Raw genomic sequence first — 19,851 nt, 5'->3', positions numbered from 1 at the left:
GTACTTGTGGGGTCGTGAGTTCACAATAAGGACGGATCACAAGCTTTTAATCAGTATTTTTACAAAAGGTAGTTTGGAAGGACTATCCAGGAGGATAATGAAGTGAGTCAGTAGCTTAGAAGGGTTACAGTAACAAAAGGAACATATCCAAGTGAAGAACAATGTTGTGGCTGACACCCTGTCTAGATCTGCGGTGCTTGACTTCGCGGGAGAGGAGTGTGTTGAGAATGATGAGGAGGAAGTTGCTGACATTTCCTGAGTGCAGGAGTGTGCCAAGAGAGTGGATTGGGATGCAGCCTGTACTGAGGATAACACTTATCAGTTGGTGTTTGACTTTTTGAGTGGGAATTCCACGGATACTGGGGAAGAGACAGTTAAAGATTACAGGAAGGTGAGAGATGAACTCTGTGTGAGGGAGAATGACTTATGCTGGGGGCACAAACTAGTGGTTCCTGAGAAGATGAGGGGGGGCAGTGATTGAACTGGGAATAGTGGTCATTTAGGGGTAGCTAGGACCAAAGTTCTGATAAGGTCTGATTTCTGGTGGCCTGGAGTTGACAAAGATGTGGAGGAAATGGTTAAAGGATGTCCTGATTGTGTGGATGGAGACAAAAGTCTCAGGGTACACAAGCCTCCAATGCAGGTAAGGGATAGCACCAGAGTACCATGGGATGAAATTGCCCTGGACTTGTTAGGACCTTTTAAAATTAGAGGATCCAAAGATAACTACATATTGGTGGTGATGGATCTCTAAAGTGGCCAGAAATCTGTGTGTTGAAGGATGTATCTAGTAGCAGTTTAATACGATTTGTGAAGCCCTTGTTTTGGAGAGAGGGTTTTTCCCCGCCAATGTTTATCAGAGAATGGCACTCAGTTGGTTTCAAGGGAATTCAGGTCATTTTTGGTAAGATATGGCATTGAAAATGTTATGACAGCTCTTTATCACCACAGGGGGGGAACGGTTATGTGGAGAGATTAAACTGCACCTTAGTGAAGGTCATTAGAATTGCAGTGGCCACCGGGGAGACTGGGTGAGAGCTGTCATGGAGAGGACATTTCAATACAGGTTGGCCCCTCATGCAGTGACGGAAGTTGCTCCGTTTGAGTTGTTGCGTGGAAGGAAACCCAACACCCATTTGTGTCCCAGTTGGATTGGGAGATCAAGGTGTGAGAGTGGATGTGGACGGTGTGGGAGAGAAACTGTTGGTCAGTGGATACAAGTCCAGGAGGAGGTTTGATGAGAAATTTCTGCAGAAGTTTTACGATAGTCCCGCGAGATGTCATTAAAGTGGAGATACTTTTCAAGGTGAGAAAGGAAAACTGAGTATTTTCAGAGCCCAATGATGTTGTCAAAGATCTGGGTTCGTCCATCGTGGTCAGAGGTGGTGGGATCTAGAGTAAGGAGAAGGATGGCTGTCATACACAAGGGGAAGGTGTCATTTGGTTAGTATAAGGAAGGGAGGATTTAGGAGTGTTCAATTTACATGCTGGTTAGGAGTGCTCAGTATGTGGGTTACCAGCGCATGGTGGTGAGTAGCGCTCAACATGTTTGCAACAGTTCTGTTTTCATGTTGTCTGTTAGGACAGTAGAAGCAAAGGAGGTGTTAGAAATGTACATCCTATTCTTTTCTCCAATGCGCTGCTGTTACATTAGTGTCCCTGGTTGCATACATTATCGCTAAGGGTTCCCAAATGAACCTGAATAGAGCTCCAATCCCTGGCAGAAATGGTCCTTATGACTGCTGTTCCCCTGATGTCACTACAGCCAATGAATCTCCAAACTCTGGTGCCCTACTCACATGGCCCTATAAATCCCTATCTCACCCTACCGGACACAGATTAGGGAGGGAATCGAGCCTTGCTGAGAGTGCAGTACAAAAAGAAAAGGACTACCCAGGCTTCCCACCATTGCAAACCTGGCAAAAAGAGCAAATCCAGGCAAAGAAATAGCCAGAGACAGCCATAAAGTACCCTCCATTTACAAATGAGGAGCCACCCCTGCCCAATCGGCATCCCCACTAATGCTGCACAGCTTGCCTGCATCATGCTGGCCCCATATCCAGACCAAGAGCCCTCTGCATCTGCAATCCCTCCTCCCCTTTCACCACCCCCCAACCCCAATCGCTCCTCTTCAGTCCTACGAATGGGCAAAACACTGGAAAGCCACTACAAGGGTCCTTATTCCACTGCATGACCATGAAGTGGAACTGCCGACCTCCCAGATCTAGTACGTGGAACACCCTGGGCACAGTTTTCCACTCAAGCACCTCACCCCCTCTCATACCCATCCAAGTCCTCTCCATCTCCACACATATGACCTGATTTACAGAGCGTCTTCCAATGAGATTGTGCAATTATAAAATGCTTATGTGAATCAGGCCCATAGTCTACCCCTCACCCCCCGCCCTCACCATACATTACCACACAGGAGCAACCTGATCACACAAATTTACCTTTGTATGTACTTGTACAAGATTCTCATCCCAAAACGTTACCTTCACCCAGCCATGCTTGTACTCAAATCTCAGGGCCTGTGTCCAGCTTCCAACTAAAAGAAATATCTCAAATGCCAACATAATCATCAAATCAAACTCACCTGACCTCGCCCTTTTCCAGGCTGCCTCGCATGCAGCATGCCAATCATCCAAGTATTGCAACCGTTCTTTTCCTATCCAAAAAGAGGCTCCTGTGCAACAGGCAGAATCCAGCCCCCAGCAAACAGGCTCTCTCAATCAGTCCCCCAGCTCTAAGGGTCTCTGTGCTCCCTTGCTCTTTCTCCACTCCATTGCCCGGAACCCACACGCCTCCTTCAGCCAGACTGGGTCTCTGAATCCCACCAATGGATCTGCCACTAAATCTAGCTAGGGTCTCACTCTGTTCCGTCTGCCTGTTTCCACCTACTGCCTCCACTTTATTTCTGCGTTAACAGTAATTGTAGGTCCAAGAAACAAGGCCACAATTACCCTTGGTCCCATTACCCTTGGGGCCTCCTCGTTGGGCACATCCATCTCGTGGCCCAATATCCAAAACCACGTGAAATTCTCAAGCTGTACTAAGACTGGCTGCCAGCAACCAGTGCTACTCGCGCGAATGCGTCTGCAGGCTAATCACTAAACACCTCTGATATGCGCAGAGATGGAAGACCTTGTGCAACGTAAGTGCATCCCACAGGGTTGAACAACATAAGAGCTCAGAATTCCCCAGAGAAACATCTCTTCAGATCCAAAATACATCTGATGAAAGAGATTTTGTGTTGCATGAAATTAAGCAATGTTAGCGTAGATGGCAATTGTTAAATAAAGATAAAAGCAGATCTCTTACCTCGGACTAACAGATGTCTGAGAAAAGCTACTTACCTGTCTGCCCCCTTGCCTGTACATTTACACCGTTGGATTAATTTAAATAGAAATGTTATATTCATTATACCTGCTTAATGGAAAAAACATAAAACACGTTTGACTGCATTGTAATCGAAATTAAAGTTATTTACATAACCCCTGGTTCTCCTAAAAACCTGGTATAGTGTTGTCTGTCGGGGGCTGTACTTGTTGATCCATTATGTAGATTCTTGCATATGATGTGACAAATACTCTGTAAATTATATCCATGGTTGTAAGAAGCAATGGATCACTAATCTCAAATACATGTCCGAAAATATGAATGCAATTTTACATGTCTACCCACATTTTAAATGAAATATTTCTTTACAATAAATTATCATCTGGTGTACAGTGTCTTTGTTATTGCAAAAAATATTTTTTCTCATTTCAGGGTTGAACAGTGTCTTCAGGAACTGCAGTCAGATGTAAATAAAACGTGTCCCAGTGAATTGGTTCAAGACACTACTGGCTGCCTTCTATGGCTAAATAATTGCAGTTTCAATTCACTTAAATCCTCTTCAACACCCCAGGGACCACTGCTAGAATTTCTGAAAACACTGGTAAAATATCTTCTAGTTGGTACAATGATTAACTTGAAGCACCCATCCGTGTATATGTAAATGTTTTAATTTTCTACGTGATAAAACCTTTATTAACCCCGCAACTTCTCCCAGTTTTCTTGTTCATTAATTTAGGAGCTAGGCAAATTGAGAAATTGGAGTTCAACGCCACGGGATATGGCAGCTTGAGGCGTGCATATCAGACATTTCTCCAAAGAGTTAGCGTTGATCAAGGGCACTGACAAAAATGCACATAAACACTGAATGTACTAACACTTTATTTGATTTAAAAATCCACACAAGGCAATAAACATATATGTGCAAAGCCAATATATGGGCATATCTGTTAGAATGACTGGAATGTCCGAAACTGTAGAACTGTGTTTCGCCAAGAGGAGGACAACTTCGAGAATCTTCTTTAGCCTTCATACAATAATTGATACAATGCAAATTCAGGGATTTGAACGAAACAACATATCTTGACAAATTTTACTTTAAAAAAGATTTTTCAAGTTAATTTCTGGGTTGTATTCAATACTAACTACAATCTGTTACTCAAAACTAATTCTAATGTATTCCACAAAAGCATAATTAAGCCCAAACTGAATCACTAGACTGGGTTGTGATTTCAGTACCTAAAGAAATATTTTGGGAGCACTGGAAATATGGGTTTAAGTACAAATGGTGTAGAAATGCGATGCAACAATTCACTGCAATTTTTCATAAACTCTCGTGCATTATTTCATGTATGTAAATCATGAAATAATGTCTGATGAATCAGCTCTTGCACCAAAAGGAAACACCTTCATTGAGATGTTTCAGGAGGTTTTCTGCCCTACCATGTAGCAAGTCTATAAAGTGGCTTCCAGAAATGGATGCTAAAAAAGTCCAAAAACGCCAACCTTTTTAAAAAAAAAGAGAATGGAAGCTCCCTACCAATTGGGACTTAAGAGGAGGGGTGTAAGAGTGGGAATAAAGGCATTTGTCTTCTGGAGATGAGGACGACAATGCATCAACCTGCTATGCTGAGAGGGTAATGCAGATAACCTCTAACTTATAGTGCTTGGAGACCTTGTGGAGAGGCTAATGTTTGAAGAACCTGTAGAAGTGTCTAGAACCTGAGAGGTGGTGTGATCCCTGAGAAGTGCCTACAAACGAAGGAGAGCTGATGGCAATTAAAGGTTCTTGGAACCCGAGTGGAGTTTGGGACTGTGAGAATCCCCTAGAATGTGAGGGTGTAGTGTACTCAGCGTAGATTCAGTGCACCTGGAAAGTACTGATGGGAGACTGACAATGTTGCAGATAAACAAGGCTAACAATATGCCCCATAAAGACTCTGCAACCCTGACAGACTTTGCAAACTGGGAAAAATTTCATATAAGAAAAAAACATTGATTGTGATTGAAATAAAGAAAGAGGAGCTACCTTGAATTACTGTTGCTGGAGCTTTATCAGCACCGCCTACTGCAAATGTACTTTTTTGATTCTCAATTCTTGCCTGATTTATTGATACAGCACTGGTAGGTGTTGTGGTTCCCGGAGGATGTGTTGCAGTTTCCTAGAAACATTTAGCAAGTTTTCTTAACGGATATGGAGTGACCACATATATTGGCTCTTATGTTTGTTTTGCAGTGGACTGTTTATAGTATTCTACTGGCTTTGTGGATCTTCTCCTCAACCAACCTGTGGTTGCAACCATGCTTACAAAGTGTTTCTCCTGTTGACATTTGTTTTTAGTTCCCCATCTCCTGCATTTGCATTGCATTCTTTTCTACCATATTGATGCACTAAAGATGGGGGCGATATTTTGTGTGTTTGGGAGTGGAGTGGAAGCTTTCGATTTGTATGTAAATTGGTAGTGTTTGGAGGATATTTCCTTTATTTTTCTGTTCTTTTTGATGATTACAGTGTCCGCAAAATGTTGTTTTAAGTGTATTTGTTTAAAGTTGATTAATGCATTCCAACTAATTAATATGAAACTGCATATGGTCCTGTTTGCGAGCACTCAAAATAGGTAGTAAAGCATCAGTAGAGCCAATGTGTATTCAAGGTTTTATTCGATAGGTTGTGGCAGTGGTTTTGTAGTGTAGTGTGAGATGAATCGAGGGAATTCATCCCTTCTTCCCAAGTGGAAGCCCCTTCCTGTGAGGCTATGGAAGTGAGCCTGCTCCACAATACCTTCCCTAGGGGTAGAGGCAAGTGGGACCTCACCGGGAGAGACTCCCCCACCCGCTTTGTGTTGGTGGTCAGTGAGATGGAAGAGGACTTCCGAGAAAGATTTCCCCCCATCCCCCAAAGGCATTCCCTTATCAAAATTAAGTTAACTGGGAGAACAGGAATCTCGGGAGGACCGAAGGGAATAATTATATCGCACAGTTAACTCGTCCCAGTAGAAAATATGAACCATAATTAAACGTGAAACAAAGGAGAAGCGAGTGTTGTGACTCTAGAGCGAGAACTGTGGAACAAATAAAGAATGAGAGAAGAGAAGAATGCATACAAATACCCTGGGAAAAGGGGGAAGTAATTCAACCAATTGTATAAAATCAATATGGCGTTGAAGAGAAATCCAGAGATGGCAGAGAGCCTAAAAAAAGTAAACAATTAAATCAAATAACAGAGCACAACAAGGCTCAGAAAGCTACAACCAAGAAGGGAAAACTGATAAGAGATCCCCAAAAATGATCTCCAAAGGAGAGAGAAAGCCCAATAACCCAATTAAGGAACTAAAGAGTTTGATCCAAGAAATCACGAGAGACTATTTGCAAATGATGTACTAAAGAAAGCCCAATAACCTCAACTAAGGGATCGAGTCATTCTCCTGATATAAGTTAGTTTTTCATAGTGGAAGGGTCAGTAAGAATAGCTTTGTACAGTGGACGTTCTTTTAGACATTCCCGACTGACTGACAAGCACCTTAGTTAATAATATATGCAGTGAACACCCGTAGAGTTAGGGAAAGATAGGCGTTAACCTCTTAATTTTAATAAAATACTCAACATCATGTCCTCAGTGAGTCTGTGCCCTTCTTCTGACTTGCCACAAGTGCTAGCATAAATAGTTTGCCATGCTGTAATGCCACTCTTGTTGCCATTGTCATTTCAATTGTCAGAGGGTAGAAGTTGATCCATATGAAAAGTAGCTGTGATTAAATATAAACTGTTGGTATTGAGTTACTATCCCTGTGGGTGAAGCTTACTATAGCTGCAGGTTTCCACTTTGACACTCTATGGCGGGATTTCACATCTGACATTGCTTGATGAGGTATGGTAGTATACGTCTGCAAGCCACAGATGTGCACACAGAGATTCCAATCCTAGAAGGCTGGCCATGTGAGTGGGTGCAGTTGGGATCGGTCTGTAGCTTCCTCATAGCCAGCTCTCCTATCCTTGGTCCTGGCATGCAGGCCTTGTGGTAAACTGGTGTCTGGGTTCTGGGAGGTCCGCTGAAATGGCAGTGGGCTCCCTGATCTAATGTGCTTGGATGCTGAATGTGCTACTGTGCAATGGTGGGACTGCTGCTCACCTGGTGCCTGTCAAGAATATGCTTAATGCAATCAATTGATACCCCTTTCCATCTCCTGCCCAATCTCACTCACTCCTATCATCTCTTGGCTCTCCAGCATATAAGAGGTTTACAACCTTCTACCAGCTGTCTCCTCTCCTGCATGGCAACTGTGAGGGGTCAGAAATGCGAGGTGGACAAGTAGATAAAGGTTTTTTTACAAGTAGTAATTTTATTGAATAATAAGGGTGTGATAAATGCCTTGCTTTCCCTAACCTATCCAACTTAGACTAAAGGAAAACACTCTAGTAAAAAGGACTCCGTCCCGCACACATATACATACAATAAACTCATTCAGGTATCATATGGTCATTCAAGTTCAACAAAATAACAGTTATATTCAAACACTAACTTTGTAACCAAGCATCCTTGTAACCAGGGTTGGATCCCCTTCCCCAGGATTAAAGCATGATTTTCCAAATCGAAATTCCAAATAAGAAAATTATTTTCAATAGCCAAGCTCTGCGCTGAATGTTACACAAAGTTCTTCTCACTCCAAACATCTTACACTTGGCATTTGGATTGTCTCATGATTAAACATGATTTATCACTCTTCAAAATCCTTGTCCAAAGTTTCCACAAAACCAAAAAGGCTTTGTCTTCATACATCCAATCAATATTTCAATATAACTTCTTATTTTGGAAGAACTACTACTTTCACTTTTCTTCTGCATCAACAACAAGGTTTTATCAATATGGTTTTCCCACAGTTCAAAACGGAGCAGTAGCTATTCCCCTTTCTTTCCACCACAACCTTCCACCACAATGCAGTACTTCAATTTCTTCTTCCTGGTCCACCAACCTGCCAGGACTACCACTGATAATCCTTTTCCTGGTATAATTGCCTGCCAGGATAAAAACTTCTAACACTACTACAAGTACTCTGTGGTGAGGCTTGCTTCAAACTTTAGAAAAGTCTTGACTTTCAACAACATTGAAATTCACAACTTCTGTGAGGATACACTACACATTGATGCTGTTTGTTCCACTGATGTGTTTGCCACATGCGATGCAGGGTCTGTTCCTCTCCCCCGTGATACTTTCTACAAGGTGGGCTTCTCTCCTGCCACTTTTGATTTCTTTCACAACAGTTTACTGCTGGTAATGTGTCTGTTATAATTGCCCTTCTTTGGCTTTGGCAATGCTGGTTATTGTCTTGCTCAAATAATGCCTCCTCTTTACTTTGGAAATGATGGTTATTATCTTGGTTCAATATTGCCCCCTCTTTACTTTTGCAATGATAGTTATAAACTTTCTCCTCTTGTTTTCTTTCAATATGAGCATCATACCAGCATTGTTTTCTTTCATTAGTTCAGTATTCAAGATAATTGCAAGCGGCCCGGTATCACCAAACGAAGGCCACTCGCCAGTTTCTCCCTGTGTGTCTGCTTGGCCCGCTGCAATTTCTTCTTCTCTTCTGACGGCTCCAGTTGCACTCTCTCAACACGCGCATTTCTGAAAAGGGAGTCTGCCGTGTGCCTCACGTACTCCTTTGCTCGCCAACCACCGGAATAGGGCAATGTATATGGAGAGGTTCTCTCTCCCATGGGACAGCCTATCACAGCACTACTTCCTGCAGCATGACCTCTGCACTTCAGGTTTCCGACTTCTAAGACTCTCTCGGGACCACAATTCGCCATGAACACAGCAGTGGCTCCACCGTCTTCGTTTCTCTGCCTCTGCTGCTCCCACTGCTACTGGTTACTTCCTCTAATGCCCTGCTCCTGAAGGGACCTTAAACATTCAAATGTCCCGCTCAAGTGTGGGTCACTGAAGCCACTAGACTGCACACTCCCAGAGCCTCTCTTCCTCGTCCCAGCATTATGGGTATTCAAGTCCTTTATGGTCTGGTTCCTTTTATATCAAAGGCCTCAAATTTACAATAGGCCATCACAACTGTGGGATCATTTGGTAGGTTGGTTAGAGGGTTCTCCCAATTTTCCTGCCCCAAATACCCTCCCATGTAATCCTCCTGCAGAACACCACCCAGAGGGTCTGGCTCAGGAAGCGTCTCCCTTTCCCTGGCCACATGAGAAGGGTCCCAGGCCAGGGTCCTTGGGATAATGATCTCTGATTCACCACACAACCAAAGTGTAAACCTGTCTTGCATCTAACTTGATACTAGTAGAAGCTAAAACAAAGGAAAAAGGAGAAGCGCAAAGCAGAGGTGAGCTTTCAGGTTTTAGATCGCTGTTATGTAGTCCTCTCACATAACCGCTTGGATTTCAGAACTAAGAGCTGGCACAAGGGGCAGAGATCGAAGCGGTTGAGGAGATTCCATCCAGCAACGGGGCAGCTAAGCAGCAGGCATTTCACACACACACACACACACACACATATATATATATATATATATATATATATATATATATATATATATATATATATATTTCTGAGGCTTGTGGAATGTGCTTAGATCACATGCTGTGCATAGGCCGACATCTAGTGGAAGCTGCAGAGTATTACAGTTTGTTTTTCGAAACTTGATAATGTGCATCGACATAGGGCGTGCCAGTAATACTATCCCTAGTGTGACGTCCACTGTACCTATGATCCCTCACGCGTTTAGGACCCTCAGATTGTTTTTTTCCGCCATACTTGACGGAAGCATTCCGCGGAGTTCCTTGGCTTTCAGCCATATGTTGCTAAAAATCAATAATATTTCCCCATTTCTTCCACTCCCACGTCGAATCATCGAGGTTCGAAGTTCGACACCGGCCCGGAGAAGAAACAACCGTCGAGAGCTACACAACAGACTTTGGGCCTCGGAACGCCGCTTGCCTCGGCCCGGGCCTTGGAAGGCTTCTGGCCTCGGCCCTGCAAGTAGGGAGAGTGGGGGTTGGTAACATACTCTACACTCGTATATATTTTCCTACACACACTAGCCCGCTGCCACAGGGTGCGTATGGAGGGTACCCCTTTCAAATTCTGCCCCAAGTGCAACCGCAAGTATCCTTTGGTTGACAAACACGCCACCTGTAACCTCTGCTTGCTGAGGGACCACCCCGAGGCAAACTGCAGAGCGTGTAGCCGGTTCAAGGCTAAGACACTTAAGGACCGCTCGACCAAACGTTGGGCCCCTCACGCCAGGCAACGCGAGGCCATGGAAGCGGAGGGCACCTTCAGTGATGGCAGCGACGCCGTACTTTCGGAAGGTGAGGGCAATGAGGCGTCAAAAGACACCCAAGCGCAAGTCCCCGACCTCGGAAGGCTGTCCGGCAGGGCAGTTATGGGGATCACACCCGGCGACACGAGCGTTACCCACACCACTTCCAGACCTAAGTACTCGAAGTTCAACCGAGACTCGACACGCGTGTCGGGTTCTCGGAAAGAGGCACACAAAGAGCGGTCCACCGAATCGGTGTCCTCTGGGCGTTCTCAGTCAAGATCGCCTCACGACACCAGGCAACCATCCACAGGTGCCAAAAGTGCCTCACTCACCAAAGTCATGGAGGTAGGCTCGTCAGAAGATGAAGCCGACTGCTAGCCCCAGGCCGTTCACCAAGAGTTGGCGTCAGCAGACCGTTCGGTGGCTGCTTCCGAATCCTGACGCCCTCACTCTAAGGAAAGGGACACTACCCCTGAATCTCGACGTCAGGCGTCGAAAAGCTCTGAAAGTGTGAAAACACCAGGGAAACACTCTTCCACTCATGGGGAAGGGGGGAAACAGCAGAAGAAACCATCTCACCCTTCTTCTGCACCACAGTTACATAAAGACAGTTCTAAGTCTTCTGATAAACAGCTAGCCAAGACCCCTGCACAAGCCCATAGGTCCAGTCAAGTCATAGAAGGGGAACCCTCTCAAGAAAGGGTCATTCCCAGTTCAAAAAAATGGACCAGTGAGGATATAGACATGGTTATGTCTAGAATGTCCTCCCTAGCAGACTTCTACTCCAAGAACCCAGAACACTTCCTCTCCTATTCCCCTGACGGGTCTACTCCCTCAGGGTCTAGGGACCCACAGCGCCCTGGTAAGAAACCATCGGTTTGAGACCCCAACGCAAGGTCGGTCTTCAGACCCTTTTTACATCCAGCCTTACGCCCAGTATAGTGAGGATCCACTACAGGATGAGGATCCAGACTTGGTAACATTGGACAACCAAACTGGGGTGGACTATTATGGGGATGACGAGGACCAAGAGGAGGAGGAAGATGACCCAGAAGTCTACAGAATAGACTCCCCGGTAGGCAAAGAACCTCAAGTTACCGACTCTCTAGTCGACAACCAGCCCCTCCTAAATGAGGTCTTGACTAGAGCGGCAGAACACTTCCGCATAGACACTCAAGGGGCACAGCAGGAGAGGGACTTTGCTGAGGAACTAGTAGGTGAAAAGAAACCCATTGCTCAGGCCATTCCAATTCTCAAGTCCATTCAGCGGAGAATTCATCCTTCCCTTCTCAATCCTAACTTCACCAGGGCAGTAAACCCCAGAGTAAAGAAATTGTTCAGGGCAGCCCAATCAGACCCGCTTTACATAAAGGGGCAACTGAAGCCTGACTCCCTGGTAGTTACTAATACCCGGAAGAGGGTGGGAACGCCTCTATCATCATCTGAGGCTCCCCAAGACAAGGAGAGCAAGAAAATCTATGGGTTGGGAAGGAAGGTAGCCTCCACTTGCGCTTACCAGGCAAGGATTGCCAACTCCACCACTCTGCTAGCTAGTTACAACTGCCACCAGTGGGAGCAAGTAGCTGCCCTCATCGACTCCGCACCAGAACCCTTAAAGGGCCAGTTGGCCCAGGTTGCGTCGGAGGGGAGAGCCGTGTCCGGTTGCATCCTTAAGGCAACCTTTGATGCCGCAGATAATGCCGGCAGGCTAATAGCAGAGAGCACTGTCATTAATAGGCATGCTTGGTTAAGACAGTCAGGGTTTAAACCCGAGACACAAGCATCCCTAATAGACATGCCGGTGGAGCCTAATCTACTGTTTGGCAAAGCGGTAGAGGGCGCATTAAAGAATGCCAAAGATGAGTATGAGACTCTGAAATCCCTGGCACAGTTGACCAACAAGCCCCCTAATCAAAGAGGCAGTAGTAATTTTCGTCACCCACGCAGCCAAAATTCACAAAGAGGCTCCAACTATTCACAGGGGCAGGGTACATCATGGGGTAACAACCAGCAGTCTACCCAGAGTTACAGCAGAGGAAACAAGAGGGGCCGTGGTAAGGGGAGAGGCAGCCCCAGCAGAGGCGGCACGCCTCCCGCAAAAAAGTGATGCCGCATTAAGGGTCTCTTCTTGCGCATCCCCAGTAGGGGGACGCATTACCAACTTCACCCAAACTTGGGAAGGGATCACATCAGACAGATGGGTGCTGTCCAGTGTCCGCAGGATACTGCATAGAACTACTCGAGCGTCCCCGAAACCACCCTCCACGTCAAAAAATACATTCCTCAGACCACCAGAAGATCCTCCTCGAGGAAATCGTCAATCCTCTAGCAAAGGGCACGATAGAACTCGTCCCGGGCAACCAGGTAAACAAGGGTATTTATTCAACTTCCTTGTGCCAAAAAAAGATCTGACAATGCGCCCAGTATTAGACTTACTCCCTGCAAACAAGTATGTCAAGCCCCAAAAGTTTCATATGACTACTCTCCAAGAGGTAATCCCCCTCCTAAAAAAGGGGGATTACATGGCAACATTGGACATGAAAGATGCCTATTTTCATATTTCCATGTTCCCAGCGCACAGAAGATTCTTGCGCTTCAAGGTGGACAGTCAGCACTAACAGTTCAAGGTGCTGCCCTTCGGTATAGCCTCGGCTCCAAGGGTATTCACCAAGGTACTGGCGGTGGTACACCTACGCAGGGAGGCAATCCCAGTGTACCCTTATCTGGACTACTGGCTCATCATGGGGGAGACCCCAGTAATTTGCAGATCAAACATTCAAAGAACGATCAACCTCCTTTTTGAATTGGGTTTCTCCATAAACGAGAAAAAATCAAGCCTGGTGCCAAGCACCTCCAAACAGTTCCCAGGAGCTGTCCTAGACACTCAAGAGGGGTTGGCCTTTCCATCAGAGGAAAGAATTCAGAATCTACTACTGCAAATTCCTCTGCATCAGCCCGGTCACCAGATAAGGGTGCGCAAAGCGATGCATTTAAAAGGCATGATGTCACCATGTATTTACCTGGTCACCCATGCGCATGCGACCCATGCAAGAATGGTTGGCGAAACAGTGGTCTCAGGCAAGTGGTCAGTGGGACGATCTAGTGGTCGTTTTGCCAACACTTGTACAAAGTCTTCACTGGTGGACAAGAGAGAACCTGTCAAAGGGGAAACCCTTTTACAATCCAGAGGTACAGGCTGTAGTCACTACGGACTCAGCTGTCATGATGCCTACCCCCGGGCATCCGGACCAGGCCCATCAGTCCCGGGAACAGGCATCCAGATGCTTAGAAAAAGCCCAGCAGCCCCGGCTAGGGGCTATCTGGGTACAGTCCTAGCGCCGTAGGCACCAGGCTCATAGAAGGGGTCAGTCCTGGCGCCATAGGCACCAGGCTCATATGCTTACACTTACCTCATGCAGACCATGCTGCTAAGAATCCAAGCCAACGTGAGGCCTGAAGGGGACTACTTTACTTCAGGGACTATTTTCTTACTCAGGGGTGGTCTTGGGGGAACTTCTTACCTGGGACTACTTTGAAGGCTATTTAAACCACGCCCGAAGAGTAGCACACGCTTCGCGTTATTCTGCATCCAGCAGCGTAACGCTCACCGTGCCTGCAAGTCAGCATCCAGCTTTCTGCCACGCCCGCCCCGAGTCTGGAGCTCCTAGAGAAAAGGGGAAGAAGGAGGAAAGGGTAGAACAAGAACATCACTTCTATTCCTCACCTGATTCCGGATCCATCGCGCCTTCAAACAAGGAAAGAGACATTAATTTGATACGCGTCTTATCGCCTGATGTAGCGCCGCGCTATTCTCACTAGCCTTCGCAGCACCTCCACGATCTGCTGCAGTCTCCATCACATCTTCGTCGAACTCCGGCACTTAAGGGGGACAAAAGAACAGCAAGGTGAGCCGAGAGAATAAACAAAGGCAGTCTCTGTTACCACCATAGACTTACCTGATTTTACCGCCGGAGGCATTATTCATCAAGACGTCATAATTTCTCACGCCGCACCTGTATAAGGAGGGAAAGCAACAGATTAAACACATGTATCATTTACCAGACAGTGTTTGGTAATACAGACTCTTACCTGAACGCTACCAGCTGCCACGAGGCAATCATCTCTTGTGTCAAGCTGCAAGAAAAAGGAATCGGACAAGAGTGAATATCAGACATTTGGAACTCTTATTACGGTTCCTCACCAGGGACCTCAGAGTCATTATTGGTCTGGAACTCTCCCAATTCCTTCGGACCAGTGAAGTAACTGGTTATCTACGCGCCCCTGCATTTCATGCCGGATGGAGAGCTCATCCTTTATAAACATAAAGTGAGACTATGAAAGGAGATATAGGAGGTGATTAGTAGGAAGAACAGTGGGGTGTTATCACTCAAATCCACGGGTGGCTAATTCCCTTTCTCCACTTTCAGGAGAATACTTCTACGGATCAAGCAGACGAAATTATGCGGGCCAGTCCAGTCTGTCATCTCTGCACTACGTGTCCTGTTGGTGGAGACCGCAGCTGTCCAGTTCCGATCAACGCCCCTGTGGGAGCCAGGTGAGCGTAACACATCCCTGTCAGGGTGGGGAGCACACCTCCTTCACCACACAGCTCAGGGTCTCTGGTCTCACACAGTGGCCAAGAATCATATCAATCTGCTAGAGATTCAGGCAGTTTTCAGAGCGCTTCAAGCGTTCGAACCCCACCTGTTGAACTTGTCAGTGCAGATCCTGACAGCACAACAGCAATGTTATACCTAAACAAACAGGGAGGGACTTGTTCACCACATCTGTCCAAGCTTGCCCAGAAAATTTGGAGCTGGGCACTCAGACGGAACATTTATCTGTCATCTCAATGTGTTCCAGGGGATCTAAATTCGCTAGCAGACGCTTTAAGCAGAGATCCCCTCCCAAGAGAACACAAATGGTGTCTACTCAGAGAAGTCGTACAAGACATCTTCTCACAGTGGGGTTTCCCCATTACAGACCTATTCGCCACAAGCGAAAACAGGCAATGCCCAGAATTCACATCCAGGTTCCCCCAGCCAGACTCCAAGGCGAACGCCCTGTGGATGAACTGGTCAGGAATGTTTGCCTACGCTTTTCCACCGACCCCTCTCATGAGGAAAGTGGTCAACCTGATGCACAAGGAATCAATGACGCTCATCCTAGTTGCTCCCATGTGGGTGGGGCAACCGTGGTTCCCACACCTACGAAGACTAGCGGTGTGCAAACCCATCAGGCTCCCGTGCTGGTACAACCTACTGTCCCAGCACCAAGGACCAACAGTGCACCCTCAACCCAACTCAATGAACCTGGCAGCATGGCTCCTGAAGTCATAGAGTTTGGACATCTCAACTTACCACAGAGATGTATGGACATCCTAAAGGAATCTAGGAAACCTAACACGAGGCACTGTTACTTTGATAAATGGAAAAGATTTGTTATCTGGTGCCAGAATAAGCAAATCAACCCAGTTGATTGCACTACTTCCAATATTGTCACTTACATGCTCCACCTGCTGGATGCAGGCCTGGTATTTAACTCACTAAAGGTACATGTAGCAGCGCTGTCCGCCTACACCACTTCCCACAACAAGGTCTCGTGGTGGAAAGTACCAGTGTTTAAAGCCTTCATGGAAGGGGTAAAGAGACTCCACCCTCCAATTTCTAACCCACCACCTGGTTGGGACCTTAATGTGGTGCTTGTTAAGCTCATGGGCCCACCATTTGAACCCATGCATAAAGCCAGTCTCAAAAACCTGACCTATAAAACTGCCTTTTTAGTAGCCATTACATCCATAAGAAGGGTCAGTGAAATTCAGGCTCTGTCAGTGCAGTATCCTTTCTTTATTGTTCATAAGGATAAACTGGTTCTATGAACACACCCTAGGTTCTCACCTAAGTTTATTTCTAAATTCCACGTTAACCAGTCCATCGAGCTTCCGGCCTTTTTCCAAGAACTCAAAAGCTCTGCTAAGGTGAAACTACACACTCTAGATGTTCGAAGGGCGGTCCTCTACTATGTAGACAAGACCAGACTGCTAAGGAAAACAGACCAACTGTTTGTCTCCGTAGCTACAGGCAGAGAAGGAGATCGCGTCTCTAAAGGTGCCATCTCCAAATGGATAGTCAATTGTATCCATCTAGGTTACTGCCTTTTTGAAAAGACTCTGCCTTTTACGCCAAGAGCCCACTCTACAAGAGGCATTGGGGCCACTCTGGCTTTCATTGCAAATGTACCCCTTGACACCATTTGCAAAGCAGCTACTTGGAGCTCTATTCACACTTTTACTCAGCACTACTGCATTGACACTCATTCCAAGACAGATACTCAAGTGGGACAAGCGTTTCTAAGACATCTGTTTGCTCAGGACCCTTCTCACATCCCACCTCCTTCTTCTAACACTGCTCGCTAATCTATGAAAAGCATTTGATCTAGGCAGATTCCACAAGTCTCAGAAGGGATACATTACTCACCGTAATCATATTTCTGATTCTTGTATCTGCTTAGATTCACATGCAACCCGGCCTTCCTCCCCTCTGAGATAAGGCGCATGGATGCTTGTAGTCTTATCTTCCTATCTATCTGCTTGGATAATCTGTACTCGCGCTACTCCTCATGCTACCTCATGTCAGAAAAAATGCAATCCCAGGGTCCTACACGCGTGAGGGATCATGGGTACAGTGGACATCACACTAGGGATAGTATTGCTGGCACGCCCTGTGTCGACGCCCATTTTTCGAGTTTCGAAAAACAAACTAATTCTCCGCAGCTTCAACTAGATGTCGGCCTATGCACAGCATGTGATCTAAGCACATTCCACAAGCCTCAGAAATATATATATATATATATATATATATATGTGTGTGTGTGTGTGTGTGTGAAATGCCTGCTGCTTAGCTGCCCCGTTGCTGGATGGAATCTCCTCAACCGCTTCGATCTCTGCCCCTTGTGCCAGCTCTTAGTTCTGAAATCCAAGCGGTTATGTGAGAGGACTACATAACAGCGATCTAAAACCTGAAAGCTCACCTCTGCTTTGCGCTTCTCCTTTTTCCTTTGTTTTAGCTTCTACTAGTATCAAGTTAGATGCAAGACAGGTTTACACTTTGGTTGTGTGGTGAATCAGAGATCATTATCCCAAGGACCCTGGCCTGGGACCCTTCTCATGTGGCCAGGGAAAGGGAGACGCTTCCTGAGCCAGACCCTCTGGGTGGTGTTCTGCAGGAGGATTACATGGGAGGGTATTTGGGGCAGGAAAATTGGGAGAACCCTCTAACCAACCTACCAAATGATCCCACAGTTGTGATGGCCTAATCTGTACTCGCGCTACTCCTCATGCTACCTCATGTCAGAAAAAATGCAATCCCAGGGTCCTACACGCGTGAGGGATCATGGGTACAGTGGACATCACACTAGGGATAGTATTGCTGGCACGCCCTGTGTCGACGCCCATTTTTCGAGTTTCGAAAAACAAACTAATTCTCCGCAGCTTCAACTAGATGTCGGCCTATGCACAGCATGTGAATCTAAGCAGCAGATACAAGCATCAGAAATACAATTACGGAGAGTAATGTATCATATATATATATATATATATATATATATATATATTTGCTAGTTAACTGGGATATATCTCTCACCCTTTGGAGTTTTGGCTTCCTCAGATGCCTGCCTTCTTATCCAGAGAATCATGGAACTCTTATTGGCTATCCACATGCATAAATCAAGTGAACTCACAAGAAGTGTACAGTGCCTGCTGGCACTATTGGCGTCATAATTTATGGTTCTGGAGACACTTGTGCAGAGTGTAAAAAGAAAATAAAATACATGAAATAAGGATGGTGAGTCTCCTGCTACGATATAGAGAAATTACTCACTCCCTGCCCATTGTGTTCATAGCCTTTTAAACTGGTTTGATTTGAAACAATTGATTAAAATGCTGAACTAAGTAATTCAGCCTGATAGTTGTCCCTTGACCACCTATGTCCAACGATCCCATTACTCTTGCAACATGCTTTTGAATATCATACACCTGTTAAGGATAAAAGGAGATACTACATGAGCCTCTGCCTCACAGAGGTGACAGTGAATAAGAGTAAACCAGCTGATAATTTTGAAGATAGTTCTGCAACCACACACTATTCCAACTAATGATGCTGCACCAAACAAATTGTCCCGGAGTATGCCGGTTTACTTATAAGCCCTCTTCTCAGCAGCTCATATTGTAGCTTGCACATAGAGCAAACTGTGGAAATTAAGAGGGACAAGGGATCCTAAAGTGGGGCATTTGAGTCCTAAATAAACCATCCATAAGAAGCTGGACGATTGTCCACCAAAATGTGTATATTGGTTAGTGTAAGGCTGTTGAAGAAGGAAGCCGACACAAACGCTGCATGGTTTTGATTATAGACTTTTATTAGTTTATATAAACCTATCGATCCCTATCTCTTTGAGGGATTTCCCTGCCTCAAAACTAATTCTAAAGGGTCTGTCACAATGTCAGTCAAACTAAACGTCACCATCTTATGTAACAACCTACTTCTATCCCTCACACTATAACTAAAAGATAAACTAACAAAGTTCCTTCTTCCGGAGAATGGCTCCCTTCTCTTGTTGCCTGGATAGCTTCGAGAAGAATTTTCTTTTAAAATAAAATTGCCAGAGGGAATGCCTCCCTTCCCCTGGCTTGCTGGTTTCACACAGCCATTATACAAGCTTCTCCTGGTGTAGCTCTATACAGTTTCCCATAAAGCCAGGTGGAATGACTCCCATCCCCTGGTGTCGCCAGTACAACTCGCTGTTCTGGACCAGCAGAGTACCTCCTTTCTCCTGGTATTGTGTGGCACAGTTCACAAGAAAGCCAGGGTGAATGACTCCCTTCTGTGAGAAACTAGAAGGTGTTTCACCCGCTAGGCCCCAGGAATCTGTCATCCAGGTGGCCAGGACATGGCCATCGCTTTTGGATGCAGTTCGTGGGGGTGAACCCGTGTGGGAGGATCACCTGGATGAGGGGTCTTCGGGGAGTGGGGCACTGGATGGGGTACATGGTATTCCCTTCCCTATAACACCTTTTCCCCATCCTACCAGGTCGGATACTTAGGAACTCACCCCGTCCCCTTTCCGACACAATCACTTTCTCACAGACAGCTCACTGTGAGAGAAAACATACTAACACCAGAGCCATATATCTGACATGTGGTCAGGCTGAGTCATGCAATTACTGATAATTACACACACC

General features: G+C 45.8%; 1 protein-coding gene across 6 annotated transcripts in view; it reads left to right on the top strand.

Moving 5' to 3' along the window:
- Positions 1-19,851, top strand: part of KIAA0825 (KIAA0825 ortholog) — a 2,662,507-nt gene that overhangs the window by 630,717 nt on the left and 2,011,939 nt on the right. For all 6 annotated transcript variants that reach the window (XM_069627636.1, XM_069627637.1, XM_069627638.1 and 3 more), the window contains one exon: positions 3,772-3,940. In XM_069627636.1, coding sequence (XP_069483737.1) covers positions 3,772-3,940 — 169 coding nt within the window. The remainder of the gene's footprint in view (positions 1-3,771; positions 3,941-19,851) is intronic.

The sequence above is a fragment of the Ambystoma mexicanum genome, chromosome 6p, assembly GCF_040938575.1.
Source record: "Ambystoma mexicanum isolate Mex_15411 chromosome 6p, UKY_AmexF1_1, whole genome shotgun sequence".
Classification (NCBI taxonomy): domain Eukaryota; kingdom Metazoa; phylum Chordata; class Amphibia; order Caudata; family Ambystomatidae; genus Ambystoma; species Ambystoma mexicanum.
Note: the sequence above shows the minus strand (reverse complement) of the source record. Positions and strands in the feature narration are given on the sequence as shown.